Genomic DNA, 17,416 nt, shown 5'->3' with positions numbered 1-17,416 from the left:
ATATGCTTCTTACTAACTTGTAGTTCATCCTCTGTTTTTCTTATATTTTATCCTGACCCCAGTGGAAGTCAGACTGTACAGGATGAGGGATGCAGCAGTGAATTTATTGTTTTAGAAATAAAATTCCAAAGAGATGTCATTGACTATATCAACACAGACACCTTCACCAAGGAGGTTCAAGATCCAGTCTGTAAGATGTGTGTCTGGTTTCAAGATGTTGTGAGTGTGTGATGGAAAACACTACGGTCCTTGCAGAAACCCTTTCACGGTGGGAGTGGGCTTCTGTGGGGCCAGTGTCATTTGAATATGTCCTCCTTCCTCATAAAGCTTTCTCCCCATCCACCTTTTTTCTGTAATGAAATAACAGTACTGCAGGTTCTGGAATGACATCTTTTCATTCTATAACATCGATGAGACGCCAGAGGAATTTAACTCTTGCTTGTATCATTTAGCCTATAGGAAACCGGTTTCTTTGTTAAGCCCTGTCACTTTGATTCGCAGAACCTATGGGCGACTTACAGGCTTCCTAGAAGCTGAGTGCTGCCACCTGCTGGGTTGTTTTTCAAGAAGTGTTTCGTTTCTTTAGTGTTAAGACTGACGGGAGGAGAGACGTCTTTCATTTAACAAATCCTAGTGTCTGCAGCGGCTGGGCACTGGTGTGGACACTGAGGGCGCAGCACTGAGCAGGACAGGCAGAGCCTTCCCTGAGCTGATGTCCTGGCCAGACAGCGCTGTGAGAGTGGGCCACCCCACCAGTCAGGCTCGTGCTGTTTGTGTGGGCCAGTGTCACCTGGAGCATTTACCTTTGACCAGGTGATGAGAAGCTTTTTCTGTGGGGGTGGGTGCCTGGGCCTCTTTAATTTATCATTTCAGCATGTTCTTTTGTTCTGAGACCTTTTCCCACTAGTAGAACTAAAATCCCTGAATGGAAAACATGACTTTAAACTGTTCCCAGGTACAGGAGAATTTTGAAAGTATGTCCAATCCCTCCCCTCATCACCTTATTTCTTATCCCACTTTTTGTAGTCCAAATATCACATAAGATTTTAATTCTCTTTTTTTCTTTTGCTTGAAAAGTTAATTCAGGCCCTGTTTCATTAGTACCATGCGGGGCACACCATAGGTTTGGACTTTTTTTATTTTACAAATCTCTTCAGAATTAGACTGATGGACAGGGTTTTCTGTCTGGCGAGGATTCTTCATGTTGTCACTGGTAGTCAGCAGTCCTAGTGGAGAGGTCTCGGGGTGCTCAGTGACCGTCCTAAGTCTGCAGCCAGAGGCTTGTGCTGTGCTGGTCCTGGGCCCCTCTGGCTGTGAGGCGTGTTGCCAGAACACGCATTCTCTCAAGACGCCTCCTTGATGGGCAGGTGGCCCCGGTAGCCAGGACGGCACCCTCTGACCTGTTCACATGTTCTGTCCGCCCACTCCACCCCCTAGGTTTGGAAATGACGTGCAGCACTTCAAGGTGCTCCGAGATGGAGCTGGGAAGTATTTCCTCTGGGTGGTGAAGTTCAATTCTTTGAACGAACTGGTGGATTATCACAGATCTACGTCTGTCTCCAGAAACCAGCAAATATTCCTCCGGGACATAGAGCAGGTGCCACAGGTAAGCCTCCTAAGAGAGACTGGGGTCCTTTTTTGCAATAAAGAATAGCTCCTCAGGCAAGCAGGTGCCTCGTCAAAGGGCTTCTCTTGGGGCTTGTACGCGCATTATTCAGTGTCACCCTTCATTCATGGTGCAGATTTGAAGTCGGAAATGGAATAGTTTTGCCTTTTCCACAGGCTGCTTCTCCAAGGAGGTTGTTTGCCGCCTGTGTCTCTAGAAAGGAAGGTTTCTAACACTCAAATATTCTTTCCCGGGAAGCAAATTGCGAGGAAAGTCGTACTTGTGAGGGAGTGAGGTCTTCACTCGCTCCTGTATTCCTGCCCCTGAAATCCTACGCAGGCCCTGGTGAGCACCAGCTTATGTTGTCCACACTCTTAGCCTTTGACTCTAGAAAACTGTAAGGATTTTTGAAGGGATAAAGTGGTAGGAACTGAAGCACTGTCACATCCTGGGAGTCTAAACAAAACCTGGTGTCTGTTTCCGAAGTCCTTTCTCCTTAAAGCAGCACTCGCTGCTCCCTGCATAATAACCCGGCCCAGGGGCCCCCTCCGTGAGATCCACCCTGACAACTTTAGCACATGTGAAAGATTGCACCACCCCCACGTAGGGTAAGCCTAGAACGTGTAAGAATAAAGGGAGAGGTGGGGAGAAGTGCGGGGGATTACTTCAGGAAGTGTGGCAAAGTCCGCACACATCTGTTACCCGCTGTGACCAGTCGCACTCCAGCCACAGTCAGAATGCAATGTGTGTTTTTCTTGCCGCTTCTCTGCAGCAACCGACGTATGTCCAGGCCCTCTTTGACTTTGACCCCCAGGAAGACGGAGAGCTGGGGTTCCGTCGGGGAGACTTTATCCACGTCATGGATAACTCAGACCCCAACTGGTGGAAAGGGGCTTGCCACGGGCAGACCGGCATGTTCCCCCGCAATTACGTCACCCCTGTGAACCGGAACGTCTAGGAACCAAGAGGAGATTATTTAAAGAAAATGAAAAGTTTAAAACACGTACAAAAGAATTCAACCCACGAGCTACATCTCACAGCAGCCTGTGAGGGAGCTCAGAACACCTGGCTGGGTCACCTCGTGATCCTTTCACTTTGGAACTTCGGGGGGGTGGGAGGGGGAGTTGGATATAACAATGCCAAAACACCTATAAATTAAGAAAAAGAGTTTTTATTACAAATTTTCACCACTGCTCCTATTTCTATTCCTTTGTCCTTTTTTCCATCTCTCTTCTGTCCATCAGTGCATGACATTTAATGCCAGATATAGTCCTAGCTGATGCCAATAATAAAAGAAAAGAAACCAAGTGGGCTGGTATTTTCTCTATGCAAAACGTCTGTTTTAGTCAGAATGACTGAACAGCTATTGCTGGGTTCTTCATATACACACACAAAAGGCAGACAGGAAGCCCTGGCTCTAGCTTCTGCCAGAGGAGGGGAGGGCGAGTCAGAATATGCCTTCCAGCCCCCAAGCCCCGGTATACTTGGTCAAAGTTGGAAACAGAGTGGGGGTGAAAGGATGGAGTATTGCCCCTCATGACTTCCTGAGAAAGACTGAAAACCTGTGTCTCTCTTTTCCACATTGTTTTCCCTTCCGAATGGTATTACTGAGCATGTTGTTTTTTCATAGTGCCTTTTTCCTTATTTCAAGGGTTGCTTATGAGTGGTGTTTTCTATTTGTTTTGTTTTAAAATAAGTTAAAGACAGTCCAGAGCTTTTCAGCCGGTTTGTCTCCTACTCTGTAAATATTTTCCTTCGGGGGGAGGGGAGAACAGGGTAGAGAAGAGGAGACAAGTAGAAGTAGGGGGTGTGGGCATTCTGCCTGTTCTAAGCCAGAAGTTGTTATGGTTCAGCTTTAATATTCATGAGCCCTCAGAATTTTAGAGCAGAAGCTGCGGTATCTGGAGTCGTGGCCTCGGATACAGTGTGGCCAGCTGCTGGGGAAGGAGAGGTGACAGCTCTTCCCACCTCGCACTGGATCTGAAAAGGGGGGTCAGTAGCCTTGACTTTGTCGCCTCAGGTGTTGTCTGGCCCCCTCCTTAACTCTAGAGACCCCCCCAGATGCAAACCCCTGGGACCAGCAAATTTCAACCACAGGAAAGGAATTTAAACTGTCACTCTCTTAACTGTATCAGGATATACTGTATTCCTGCACTGGAGTAGAAAGTGAGTCTTCATTTTTCTTGCTCTGAAAACCAGGAGTATCTGTTCATGGCTTTCACCTTTTGTGTTCCCACCTAACCTGCCCAGGTGAGCCTTGGGGCAGCGTTCAAGAAGCAGCTGGGTGGTTTTCTGTCTCCATTCACAGCGGGCTGTGTTTATAGCTGCTCCACTCCACCCCCAAAAAGGAAATGTCTCTGTGAAGCAGGGCAAGCTGGGAAGGAAGATTGGAATTATAGGAAGGCCAAGTCCACTGAGAGCTTTCTGTCCGTCTGCTGTCAGCTTCTTGTCCCTTGGAATGCTGTGCCTGTGAACTCGCCACAACACACATGGGGCCGCAGAGTGGGTGACGGCCTTGGGCTCTGCAGTGGTCGTCGGAGTCGGCCCTGGACACTGGTTCTGGAGCCGGGGTTGGCCCGGAGCACGCGGAGGCCCAGGAGTGGCTGCTCTTCTGGATGGAGCGTCAGCCGCTCCTGCTCTCTCTCTGACAGCTTCTCCTTTTCTTGCTGATACAAGGAACCTGGCATCCTACACCTGGACCCTCTGATTGTTTTATTTTGGAATTGGTGTATATCATGAAGCCTTGCTGAACTAAGTTTTGTGTGTATATATTTAAAAAAAAAATCAGTGTTTAAAAAGACCTATGTACTTAATCCTTTAACTGCGAATAGCATTTGGTAGGTAGTGATTAACTGTGAATAATAAACATACAGTGACTTCTTCACTCTGTATCTTTTCTTTTTTTCCCCGCTCATCTTACTTAAAAACCTAGGGCAGCCGGTTAGCTCAGTTGGTTAGAGCACAATGTTTGTAACACCAGGGTTCCCAGAGCGATCCCCCACATGGGCCACTGAGCTGTGCCCTCCACAACTAGATTGAAATAACTGCTTGGCTTGGAGCTAATGGGTCCTGGAAAAACACACTTAAATAAATAAAAAGTTAAAACAACTAAAAACTAGGTCAGGGAGTCAGGACGCTTGTCTCTTTATTTCCGACTCACCCAGCTGCCTGGGGGGTACATGGGTCTCACTCCTTGGAGAAGTGATGCCCTCACTTGGTTGTTAATCCAAATCCAGGGGGCTTGTCCACAGTGCAGATTCCCAGGCCCCACCCTCCAAGATTGTGGTTGGGGGTGTAACAGGCGTGCTTGGTGTTTCCAGTGGAAACCATGGACCACACTTTGGAAACTCGGGTCTAGACCCAGAGCTCTGAGGACAACGCATGGCTGGCTGGCTTGGTTCCCTTCCCCTCATCCATTTTCTCTGACATAGCAAGTAGCTAAAACATACTTGTCTGCTCAGGAGGCTGCTTTCAGCGTGAGGCTAAGCCTGTTTAACCACACACAGCACCAGCTACACAAAACCAAATAAGATTAGACGGTGAACAGAAAAGAAACGGAACCCAAGGAATTTCCACTTGTATTCTTGATCTAATTCCTAAATAGAGCCCAGCATGTGACCTCAGTTGTGGCTACTTAGCTCGGGCAGAGGAGTTTTCAGTTCTCCTTTGTCTGACCATGTATGAGAAGGAACTCCCAGCACTGTCCTGCGGGGGGTGGGGGTGGGGTTGCTGGTCACACAGTCCACCTTGGCTAGCTACTCTGAAGATGAGCAGAAGTTTCCAAAATGGGGTCATTTAAGTGAAAACTGAAGGCAGTGACTGTCAGCCTCATTGAGGCTTTTTGTGCTGTTTGACTCAAGGCGTCAGGATGGTGCATGGGACAATTGCTGCTTTTGTGCAGTCTTGTTACAGGTTTGGTGATGGTGTCCCCTCTGACCATGGATGTGTAATTCCTGGGAAGGCATCTGGCTGGGAACACCTTTGGGAAGAGCCGTGGAGAAGCTCAGCTGCGTTTGATGACTGAAAGCTATGATGGGGAACTGGCCATGAGGCCTCGGCTTACTGACCTCTCTGCAGAGGCCTTGTGGCCCCTGGAGCTTGGGTGCGCCCTCCTGGCTCACACTGCATCCTGGGAGTTTGTACCAGGCTCCTTTTCAAACATGATTGTAAAGGGGACGGTGGGGACGGCTCCTATGAAGTGTTCCAGGGTTATCTCTGCAGCGCCAAGATTGCTGAGGTGATGCTGGGAAGAGGCGACCAACGAGCACGAGTGGTCCATTTTTCTTGGACTTGCCCCGTTGATCTGCTTAAGGTAGGTGACCTTCAAGTCGGAGCGTCTTGCTTCCCCGGCGTGCCTGGATGTGTAGGAAAAATGAAAGTAGACTGTGTTTTGGGCACCTTGGAAGTACTCTAACTCCTAAGACACGATTTACATGCAGTGCAAATTCCACAGATGGGGGCCCTGTTTACACTGACGAACAAGAGGAGATGCTACACACGTGTGTGGGGGGTGTTCATTTGGGGGCTTCTTAACCGTGGGCCTGGGGGTTACAGGCCCCTCACTCCAGCCAGAGTCCTGAGGCAAGCGAGCGAGGTGCTCACTAGCGGGATGGCTGGCATCAGCACCCTAAATTAGCACTAGGGATATCTTAGGCTAGTGTCACTGTTAGGGAAGTAAGTACCATTGTGTGTGCCAGCAGCACTGACACAAGTACCAGGTTTAGTGTTGGTGAACCCGCCGGTACTCAGAGCGGTCCAAACTCGCCTTTTAAAACTCATGGACTTAGTTTGAAAGGTGTACTGTGTCCCGTTGAAGAGGATAATACTGAGAGTCTTCTCAGGACGGGGTCCTGGTCCGTCCAGTAAGGAACACTGGTCTCGGGTCTCCCAGGGCAGTCTTATTTTTTAATACTGGCACACCTTGGAGATATTGCAGGTTCGGCTCCTGGCCACACAGGAAACAAGTGGTAATCTTTTTGCTGGGGGAGGGTCTTGCCTTCCAATTTATAAAAATGCAGCATCTGTGAAGCACAAGAAAGCCAAATGCAATAAAACGAGGTCTGCCTGTATTCTGTCCCCTTGTCAGAATCAGGGTTTAGAAAGCAGTCATTGCAGCTGTCCTGAGTCTGAATAGTCACTTTAACAGGGCACCTGCCTCCCTCCAGAATCACTGGTGCGTCCGTCATGAGTGCTACAAGCTTGTGGAAGTGCTCTCACATCTGAAGCGTGCAGGACTGACCCTGCTCTCTCTCCTCGCCTCATCCTGTCCTGTGCTAGGGAATCAGAGGGCAGGGAGCACCTCCTTTTCTATTTACCCCCTTTTAAGAAGGTTGATCACAGCTGGAAGCGACATCTATGGTGAACTGCGTTCCTGGGGCACTGAGGTGTACTGACTGGAGGCCCCTCTCCCTGCTCTACTGGAGACTGGGGGGGGGGGTCAGCAATTACATCCTCCCCAAACTTCAGCTGCCCTTTTCAGCTCCCTCATGCCGGCATCATTGCTCAGTCACCCTGAAACTGGAAAGTACCCCACTCTGGGCTTCTGTACAGGGTACTGGCACGTTCTCCGGCTGTGGTCAGTGTGTCGATGTGCAAGCGGATGGATGAGACGACACACAGTGGTGGGGAAGCGGGCAGATGGGACTCAAACCAGGTCTTGGGGAGACTGTTGAATAGGCTATGTAGAACCCAGCCCACGCGGCAGATAGTACCATGTTGGTGGAGGGAGGGGTGTGGTGGGAATGCACATGGCGTCCGGAAACTGGCTAAAAGGGAGCCAGGGCAGCCCCCTGCAATGATGAGAGTCCAGGAGGGGTTTGTGGGCCTTTGCCTGGTAGATGAGTGGCGCGATGAAGGTGAGTTTTAGGAAGCGCTGACTTGCACTGTTGCACAGAACCAATTCGGAGCCTGGGAAGCCTGCTGAGGTGGTGCTAGCTTAGGGGGTAAGAAGCAGCGGGAGCCAACCCAGCCCCATTCTTTCTGCTCTGGCCAACCACCCGGACTCTGCCAGCCTCCCGTGGTCCAGAGGGTGGCTCAGTCTTGGAATGTGAGTGCCAGGTGCCCCTTGTGGGCTTGGCTGACCCGCAGGCCTCTCCACTTTCTTGCCCTGCTGCTGGCTGGATGCAGGGGAGCCCGCAGAGGTCTCTGTCAGCCTACCTGCTACACTTGGCGTAGTGAATCATTTCTCTCACTGCTCCGCTGACTTGGGGCTCTTGGTTATGGCTCTACCCCACCCTGACTATCTGGAGGCCACACTGGGGAATAGTGAGGAAGGAAGGAGCATGAGGGGCCCAGCTGAAAATGTTAAGTTTCGAGGGAGGAAGTGGAATTGTTCATCATGATCTAACGTATAAGGCAACAGACACGAGACCAACAGTCCTCTAGCAGACTGGGCAAGCTCTTGGGGTCAAGCTCGCTCCACGGCCCTCGCTGCCCGGAAGCGTCGCTTCTGCCCATTCTCTCTTATTCTTCTGACCTTTGTGTCCTCGTTCAGTCACTGGGCAGGTGTTTGCTGAGATCGTCACGTTGTTCATTCAGGCCTCTGCTCAAATACGAGCCCTCACTCGGGAGAAACCCTCCCGAAACGTGATTCGCAATCATCTGCCTCAGCACTTTCTGTTCCTGCGCTGTTTTTCTGTATAGCCCTCAGCGCTACCCCACGGGTTCTTACTGAGTACGTGCGTCCTGCCCATCTTCCCTACCAGATTGTAAGCTCCTGGGGCAGGAACCTGCTCCCTGTTGGCATCCCACGCCACTGGAAGAGCGCCTGACACATCCTGGGTGCTTATTCATTACCTGACGTAAGAACAGTAACGTTCCAGACGCTCCCCGAAGAAGGCCGATGGTGCCAGCATCCCCAACCTTGCTGTCTGCAGGGGAAGGCAGCCAGAGAATGACTCACTGGGAGGATGGGCATGATTAAGGGGAGTAGGGAAGTGTAGGAGTTTGGGGCACATTCAGCAGCGGCTTCCACCTGTCTTGAGGTCAGGGAAGACCAGACAGTTTCACAGAACAGGATGGTCGCTCTAGAGAGAGGAAGGAATAGATTCCAGGGAGGGAGGCCTTGGGCAGGAGCACTGCCAGTTCCGGAAAGAGCTGAGTGTGGAGAGGAAAGAAGACCAGGACCCAAGGAAGAGCTGGCACAGGGCGGTGCAGAGGCCAGATGAAACTGGACCATAGGAAGGAGCTGGAAGTGGGGAGCCCTAGGGATTTGGAGTTTGGGGTTTTTTTTAAAGGATACCTTTACTGAGATACAATTCACTTGTCACACAAATCACCCACTTAAAGCATATCATGCAGTGGTGTTTGGTATTATTCACAGAATTATGCAATCCATTTTGGAACATTTTCGTCACCCCAGAAAGAAACCAGTCACTTCCCATTTTCTTCCAACTCCTCCCGGCCCCTGGAAACCACTGATCTACTTTCTGTCTCGATGGATTTGTCTATTCTGGACACTTGATATAAATGGAGTCATGCAGTCCGTGGCCTTGTGCTTCTTTTGCTCAGCATCATGTTTGCAGGGCCCAGGCATGAATGTGATGGCACGCGTCAGGACTTCACTCCTCGTGGCTGAATACTAGTCCGCGATAATGACACGCCACATTTTGTCTATCCGTTCAAACAGTGATGGACATTTAGGTTGTGTCCACGCTGGCTATTGTGAAGCTCGCTGCTGTGAACATTCACGGGCAAAGTTTTGTGAGGACAGACGCTGGAGGACTTTAAGCAGAGGAATAGACACGTTCCCGTGTTGCTAGAACAGCGGGGAAAGGGAACAATGTAAGAGACAGTTGAGTTATCTAAGAGAAGCTGGTTGGTTCGAGCCATATTTAGGAGGACAGATGGAAAGACAGAGGTGAAGGAGGGATAGCGATGACCCTTAGGACCCTTGCTTGGGCAGTGGGGGACTTGGGGTTGCTGTTGATTGAAACGGAACCCTGGAGATGGGAGAGCACGGGGTGGGGAGAAAGATTGGACAGGTTGAATTTGAGGTGTCTGTGGACAGGCAACTAGGAGCAGCAGAATGTGTCCCCTGTAGCTCAGGAGACAAAACTGAGCAGGGGACCCAGGATCAAAGGTTGTGGGCATGGAGGTGGCTCTGAAGCCACAGCCCCGGGTGAGGAGTCACGCTCTCCACTCTCCATGAGGGAAGAGGGCAGAACGCAGGGCTGAGCCCTGAGGAAGGCCAAGCCCTGAGGAGGGGACAAAGGAAGGAGAAGGAGCAGCAGAGGAGCTTCAGAAGAGGCCACAGGCAAACCAGGGCCGCCTGCTGCTGGGGCAGCTATGTGTCCAGGGACACTGCTACAAGGACACACTCCCTGTGGCCCTCCTCGTCCAGGCCCCTGTCCTCCACCCTGTCTCTTGCCGGTCCAGATTGACGCCACACTGCCCTATCTCGCCTTCTCTCGTCTGCTGAGAAACCCTGCCCAGCTTCCAGGTTGTTGAGAGGACAAAGTGCAGACAGACAGCTGACCCTCTGGAGTGGTGTGATGTAGGAGAAGAGTTTGGGATTGGAGTCACGAGACCCGGGGCTTTATTTCAGCTGTGTAACCTTGGGCAGGGCCCTGAGCCTCTGCTCTCTTTTTCATTTGTTTTTTTTTTAAAAAAAGCCTATGTCACCAGGTTGGTGGAGGAGCCAACGAGATTCTATATGTAGGTGCTTTGTAAATTATTAAGTGTATTGGGACCGGGACCTATTGTGATCTTGGCATTCAAGGCCTTGTACAGTTTGAGCTTGGTCCAATTCTCCAACCCTTTGGCCCCCCGAGTACTTTCTGGTGTTCCTAGCTTTAGCCTTTGTAATCTGAGGGCAAGGTTTCTCTTCCTCGCTGCTTGTGTGTTTATCCCCAACCTGATATGAGAACTGACTGTACACATCCACGTTCTCTGAGAAACCTTTCCTGACCAGCCCCAGACTCAGAACCCCAAATGCCTTGCCCCCTCCTCCATTTTACGTGTCGCTGGTCTGTGCCCAACTGAGAGCTACTTGCTGCCCTGTGCCCCCTCACACCGCACCCCATCCCACCTCCCCCAAGCCCGGTGCCCTGCTTCAGCACCTGTGGTTTATCCTATCTGTAGCCAGAAGCAGTAACTCAGTGGTTAGGACCCCAGATGGGGACGGCCTTGGATAGGTCGCCTCCTGTGCTTTGAGAGTCACCAGGTAGGTAACCTTAAACCTAAGTCTCAGGTCAAGAAACATAGACTGATTAAAAAAAGAAAAAAAGCCACCTGATACGGGGGGTTAAATTACACGGGATATTGTGGGTTAATCAATGCTAGCTCCCACACCTGGGTATTCATTCCGAGTCCAGCCCACACCTGGGCAGCCTTATGCACACCACTCATTGGGGACAAAGGAATTCATTTCTATTTTCATTCTTTGATATTTGAATCTTTGATCCAGGTGAAGGCTATCCTGGTGATCAGTGAGTGGTGGGATCCATCTCTTTTCTCCAGATGCCTATCCAGTTGTCCAGACAGTACTTAGTAAAGGTCCGTTGGCAGCTCTCGGATTTGAGGGGGTGTGTTCTATCCACTGAGTTGCCCCGTGGGGAGGTCCTATTTCTGGGCTTTCTGTTCTGTTGCTCTGTGTGCCATGGGCCCATGCTCAGGACACGACTATTCCCCAGGCTTCACAGCAGGTTGAGCCACCAGAGCGGGCCACGCCCCCACTGCTCTCCCTTCTCCAGTTCTCTTGGCCCTTCTTTCTTGTTTATGTTTTCAGTGTAAACTGTAGAATCAGCTTGTCTAGTTCCAGGGGGGAAAAGCCCCCGGGTGTTTTTATTCGGATCACGTTAAATTTATAAACTACGTTCGGAAGAACTGACATCTTTATGACGCTGCGTCCTCCTACCCAAGGACACGCCTATCTTTCCAGTTTCGCATCCTTTGGAAATGTTTCAGTTTTCCTCACTGAGGCTCACATTTCCTGTAATGTTTATTCCCAGATATTTTACCTGTTTTGTTGATATTTTAAATCAGACTATCTCTTCCATCAGATCATCTAACCGGTGATTGTTTGTATAGGGGAAGTTACTGATTTCTCACTACAAACTTTGATCTCACTTCCCTACTGAGCTATCCGACTGCTTGAGGTGGTTTGGCACTTGGTCTTGTGTGGACAAAACTGTATCTAAATCTCATGTTTAAACCCCACAACGAGGCAAGCTCCGAGAAGATTCTTGCCCTGCTTCTAGATCTCCGTGCACTGGAGCCAAGCAGACAAAATTACTTTAATGAGCAAATGACTGCGGGTGAGGGAGGCAGGAGCTGTCTTAGAGGAGATGCCTGATGATTCCTATAATGAAATCTGCTTAAATCTGTTCAAAAATCTTATTTGGACAAAATTCAAAACATTTTGTTCTGAATAAAGTGTTTTGCAAACACTTCCTGACCATAAAGTTGCTCTTTCAAACGCTTTTATAGCCTGAGGAAAGTAACCTGCGGGGAGAGGTTACTTTTCTCAGAACAAATGTCACATCTGTCAGGATGGCTATTATAAAGAAAGAAAAAAAAAAGGCAACAGCAGCAAGTGCTGGCGAAGAAGTGGAGAAATTGGAACCCTGGCACATAAATTGGAATATAAATTGATGCAGCCACTGTGGAAAACAGTATGGGGGGGGGTCCCTCAAAAAATTAAAAATAGAGTTACCATATGACCCAGCAATCCCCCTTCTCGGTATTTATCCGCAATAATTGAAATCGGTCCTGAAGAGATATTACCATTCCTGTGTTCACTGCAGCATTATTCACAAGAGCCAAGATGTGGAAACAACCTCAATGTCCCTCAACAGGTGACTGGATAAAGAAGATGTGTTACACACACACATGCTTACACATACAATGGAACACTATTCAGCCTCAAGAATGAAGGAAATTCTACAACATGGGACAACATGGATGAGCCGTGAAGAAATAAGCCCATCATAGAAGGACAAATACAGTAGGATTCCACTTACATGCGATATCTAGAGTAGTCAAGCTCATAGAACCAAAGAGTAGAAGGAGGGTTGCCAGGGGCTGGGGGCAGAGGGGAATGAGGAATTATTAATCAATGGGCATAAGGTTTCAGTTGAGCAAGACGAATGAGTTCTAGAGACACTATACTTAGCAGTGAGCAGTATAGTAGTATACACATACTACATGTACATATACATATATGTATTGTACACATGAAAATTTAAGAGTGTAGATCTCCTGCTCAGTATTCTTACCACAATAAAAATTTTTTAAAGATAGAAAGAAACATTGTTGGCTAGAATGGTTGGTTCTAGAACCTCATGGAAGAGAGGAAAGTAGGAAATACGCATGTAAGGAGAAAAAATACTCTTTGCAAAGCTCCCCAAGGATTCTAATGCAGGAAGAGCCCTGCTCTAGCCCATCCTCCTCCTCTTATAGGACGGATGAGGGGACAGATACCCGGAGGCATTAACGTGGGTCTTCCCCACGCCCCGAGAGCTTCACCTCTCCTGTGCACAGTCACCTTGTTTTCAGTGCTGGTGAACCCCAGACCAGTGAGAATTTTGTCTTCCTGCTCTCCATCTGGACACCCCCCCACCGAGAGTTGAAAACAAGGGAGCAAATGTATATTAAAAAACATTAATAACTGTGTTTCCTCCAAACCCTTGCTTCCTTTCTTGGCCTGGAGAGCTGGTCTGAACACAAGAAAAAGATGGCTGAATTTCTCCCCTTCCACCCTCTACTCTTAGACTCCCAAGACAGCCAGATAAGGCAGGAAAAGCTTTGAAACGTGCCTCAGTCAGCTCAGGCTGCTATAACAAAATACCATAGGTGGGGGAGTTCAATGTCAAGCTGCCAGCAGATTTGGTTCTTGGTGAAGGCTCCCTTCCTGGCTTGAATGACTGCCCCCTTGCTGTGTCCTCACAAGACATAGATAGAAAGAGCTCTGGTTAGAAAGTCACTGATCCATCATGAGGACGCCACCCTCATGACCTCATCTAAACATAGTTACCTCCCAAAGGACCCCCTTCTAATACCATAACATTGGGGGTCAGACTTCAGTATATGAATGATGACAAAGTTTGTAGTCCTAACACCAGATCCTACTAGTTGTGTCACCTTGGACAAGTTACCTAACACTCTGAGCTTGTTTCCTCATCAGTATGATGGGGTACAATGTCTGCCTTCCAGGGTTTGGGGGGAAAGTGACTAATATATAAAAATATCAAGCACAATACGGGAAGTATGGTACTTGATCAATGCGTATTTCTTTTCATCCATCTGTCGGTGGCAGAGGCTAGTTGTCCACCATTTTCTTCTCTCCTTTTTCTCTTCCTCTGTAATAATAGAATGCTCAACTTTTAACTTGTACATGGCTACCCAAAATAAAGACCATTAGTCTCAGCCCCTCTCGCATTTAGGTGTGGCCATGTGACTAAGTTCTGGCCAATAGGATCCAAGCAAAAGTCTCATGTGGCTTGTATCCGCCCCAGAACGCTTTTTTCCTCCACCCTGTTGCTGGAATTCCAGCTGCTGGTTTGGGTCTGACAGTGAGGACCACTCACTCAGTGGTGGCCTGGTGAACTGGAAGGAGTCTGTACCCTTGGGAAGTTTGTGGAGACAGCTGCCAAACCAGCCCGGGAGAGCCTATCATGGACTTTGATGAATTGAAGCCACTATTATTGTGTCAGTTTTCCAGCAGCTGAATCTAATCCCAATACCCCACATTCATGCCTGTGTACCAAGTGGCCGATGCCCACACTCCCTGGCATCTCTTTCTCCAGAATTCAAGGAGCCTCAGAAGCAGATATATCCTCCACTCAAAGATGAGCAAAGAAAGACATCCAAAGATGCCCCCACAGTCTTTGTTCAGCTCTCCTCCATGTGTAATTCTCCTCCATGCCCACGTTTCCCCCGTCTATAAATACCTTCAGAGGAGTGGAGGCAGATAAGGGAAATCATTTTACTCTGAGCCAGAGAGGGGTACTGATTCTCCCACCCCTGCACTCTACATTTAACATGGGCCTGTGCCAGGTACTGGGGACAGAGATAAATAAGAAACTTACCAAACCTGCAGGAAGCTGAAGACGTGTGGGTGTGGAGGATGCCCAGCAATGATCCATTCCCAGGACGGGGCAGGACAAGGTGCAGAGAGGGGGACCACGGACTTGAATGGGCTCAGGAAAGGCTTCAGAGAGATGCTGGGCAAAGAAGGGAACATTACATCTGCAAAAGCCCATGGTATCAAAAAACACAGAAAAGAACAAGTATGACGAGGACATTGGAACCCTCATCCATTGCTGGTGCGAATGTAAAATTGCTGTGGAAACTAGTATGATGATGCCTCAAAAAGCTAAACATAGAATTACCATATAATCCAACAATTCCACTCCTACGCACATATCCCCCCAAAAAAAAGAAAGAAAGAAAATAAGAATTCAAACAGATACTTGCATGCCACTGTTCGTTGCAGCACTATTCACAATAGCCAAAAGGTGGAAACAACCCAAGTGCCCATCAAGAGATGAATGCGTAAACGAAAGGTCATCTATACGTGCAAAGGGAATATTATTCAGCCATATAAAAGAATGAAGTTCTGACACGTGCTACAACATGGATGAATGTTGAGGACATTATGCTAAGTGAAATAAACCAGACACAAAAGGACAGATATTATATGGTTCCGCTTATGTGAAGGAAGTATTTAAAGTAGGTAAATCGATAGAAACAGAAAGTAGATTAGAGGTTATTAGGGGCCAGGAGGAAGAGAGAATAGGGAATCATTGCTTACTGGGGACAGAGTTTCTGTTTGGAGTAATGAAAAAGTTTTAGACATAGCGGTGATGGGTGCACAACACTGTAAATGGAATTAATGCCACTGAATTGTACATTCAAAAATTGTTGAAACGGCAGATTATGGATGTGTGTGTGTGTGTTTGTGTGTGTGTATTTATTATTATTATTACACAGAGCACAGGGGTTCCTGCATGTTGAATTCTAGAAGGAGCAAACAAGACCAAGTCAGGATATTCTAGAGGGGTGGCTGCCACTGAGGCTGGAGGGCCAGAGTGCAGGGGTGCGTAGGTTTTTCTGTCCTACTTCTTTCCTAAGCTCGGTACTGTTTGGGATTCCATCATGGTTTCTATTTTGCCACTTTATCTTCTTCCACTCCAAGCACCACATGGCTTAATTGTGCTCTTATAGAAGGGCTGGAGGCTAGAGCAGGATGTAACACAGCAAAAGACATGGGTGTTTTTGGAGACATTCATGTTGTGGCGTGTTCCGGGAGTTCTTTCCTTTTCACCACTGAGGGTAGCCCGCTGTGCAGATGTACTGTCCTGCATCGTGTTCTGTAGACGGACATCTAAGCTCTGTCCAGTTTGGTCTGCAATGAATATTCTTTAAAAAAAAAAAAAACAACCTTTTATTTATTTATTTAAGTGGGTTTTTCCAGGACCCATCAGCTCCAAGTCAAGTAGTTGTTTTAGTCTGGTTGTGGAGGGCACAGCTCACAGTGGCCCATGTGGGGATCGAGCCGGTAACCTTGGTGTTATTACCCTAGCACCGCGCTCTAACCAGCTGAGCTAACCGGCTGCCCCTGAACATTCTCATTCAAATCTTTTTGTAAGTCCGTTGTCATTTCTCTTGGATAAACACTTAGAAATGGAATTGTTGGGTCATAGGTGTAGAGATGTTTAACTTCAGAAGAAACTGCCTGACCTTTTCCCACGTTTGAACCATTTTACACCCCCACAGGCACTATAGAGACTTCCAGTTGCTCCAAGGCATTGCTAGCATTTGGTGTTATCAGTCTTTTTAATTTTAGCAGTTCTGGTAAATGTGTGGTGGTATCTCGTTGTGGTTTCAATTTGCGCTTCCTTCTGATTAATGGTGTTCGCTTGCTTACTGCCCACCTGCATCTTCCTTGGTGTAAGGTCTGTGTACTGTCAGAACTCTTGCCTACTCTGTTTATTAGATTAACATCCAGATTTGAGGTTCCCAGAAGTAGGCATCCTCGAGGCTGGTGGGACAGGATGTCTCGGGGGAAGAAGACGTCTGTGGTTGACATGGGGCACACTAGTCCTTCCTTCATGATAGAGCTGTGCATTTCGTGGCAGGTGGAGGCCGCCTTCCCCCAGACACAGCAGGAAACACCTTCTCAGGTAAGCTCAGAAATGGGTGATGGGTGAGGTATTGTCATCCACAAAGGTGGCTGGTCCAGTCCGAGAAAACCAAATGCTGAAAACCAGAAAGCTGGAAGCCTGGAGACCGCTCCAGCAAACTTAGAAGCCTTTCTCTTCAGGCTGCCACTGCTTATAACCCCTTGACATTTGACTCTGCTAAGAGCAGCAGAAGAAAGTTGAAATGCGTAAGAAATCAGCTCTTGAAAGTTACTGGACAGTAAATCCTCTTTCCTTTTTTTTTTTTTTCTTGTTTAATTTACTGGTGTTTCAGTCATTTGCTGAGTAAATCTGAAAGGAGGGAAAAAGGAACTGCATACGAAGTACCTCTATGTTTGGCCCCTGCAGTCTGACAGTACTTCCTCCAGAATCCTCCAACAGTTGTTGGTTTTTCATGATTTTCTCCAACTTTAGTCCCTAAAGTTTAAAAAATAAGGAAATAAGAATGACGGAAACTTAACATCCACACAAAAACCTACACACAGATATTTATAGCAGCTTTATTCATAATGGCTAAAATGTGGAAGCAACCAACATGTCCTTCAGTAGGTGAATGAATAAACAAGCCTTGTGACCGATAATGCCCAGACAGTGGACTATTACTCAGCACTAAAAAGAAATGTCAAGCCACGAAAATATATGGAGGAGCTTTAGATACATATTACAA

General features: G+C 48.1%; 1 protein-coding gene across 1 annotated transcript in view; it reads left to right on the top strand.

The window, feature by feature from the left end:
* Nucleotides 1-4,490, top strand: part of GRB2 (growth factor receptor bound protein 2) — a 60,684-nt gene extending 56,194 nt beyond the window's left edge. Inside the window, exons 5-6 of the mRNA XM_081029633.1 lie at nt 1,438-1,606; nt 2,379-4,490. Coding sequence (XP_080885759.1) covers nt 1,438-1,606; nt 2,379-2,564 — 355 coding nt within the window. The 3' untranslated portion in view covers nt 2,565-4,490. The remainder of the gene's footprint in view (nt 1-1,437; nt 1,607-2,378) is intronic.
* The last annotated feature ends 12,926 nt before the right edge of the window (nt 4,491-17,416 follow it).

The sequence above is a fragment of the Rhinolophus hipposideros genome (genome assembly GCF_964194185.1).
Source record: "Rhinolophus hipposideros genome assembly, chromosome: 20".
Taxonomy (NCBI): Eukaryota; Metazoa; Chordata; class Mammalia; order Chiroptera; family Rhinolophidae; genus Rhinolophus; species Rhinolophus hipposideros.
The sequence above is the reverse complement of the archived record's forward strand: the minus strand, read 5'-3'. Positions and strand labels throughout refer to the sequence as shown.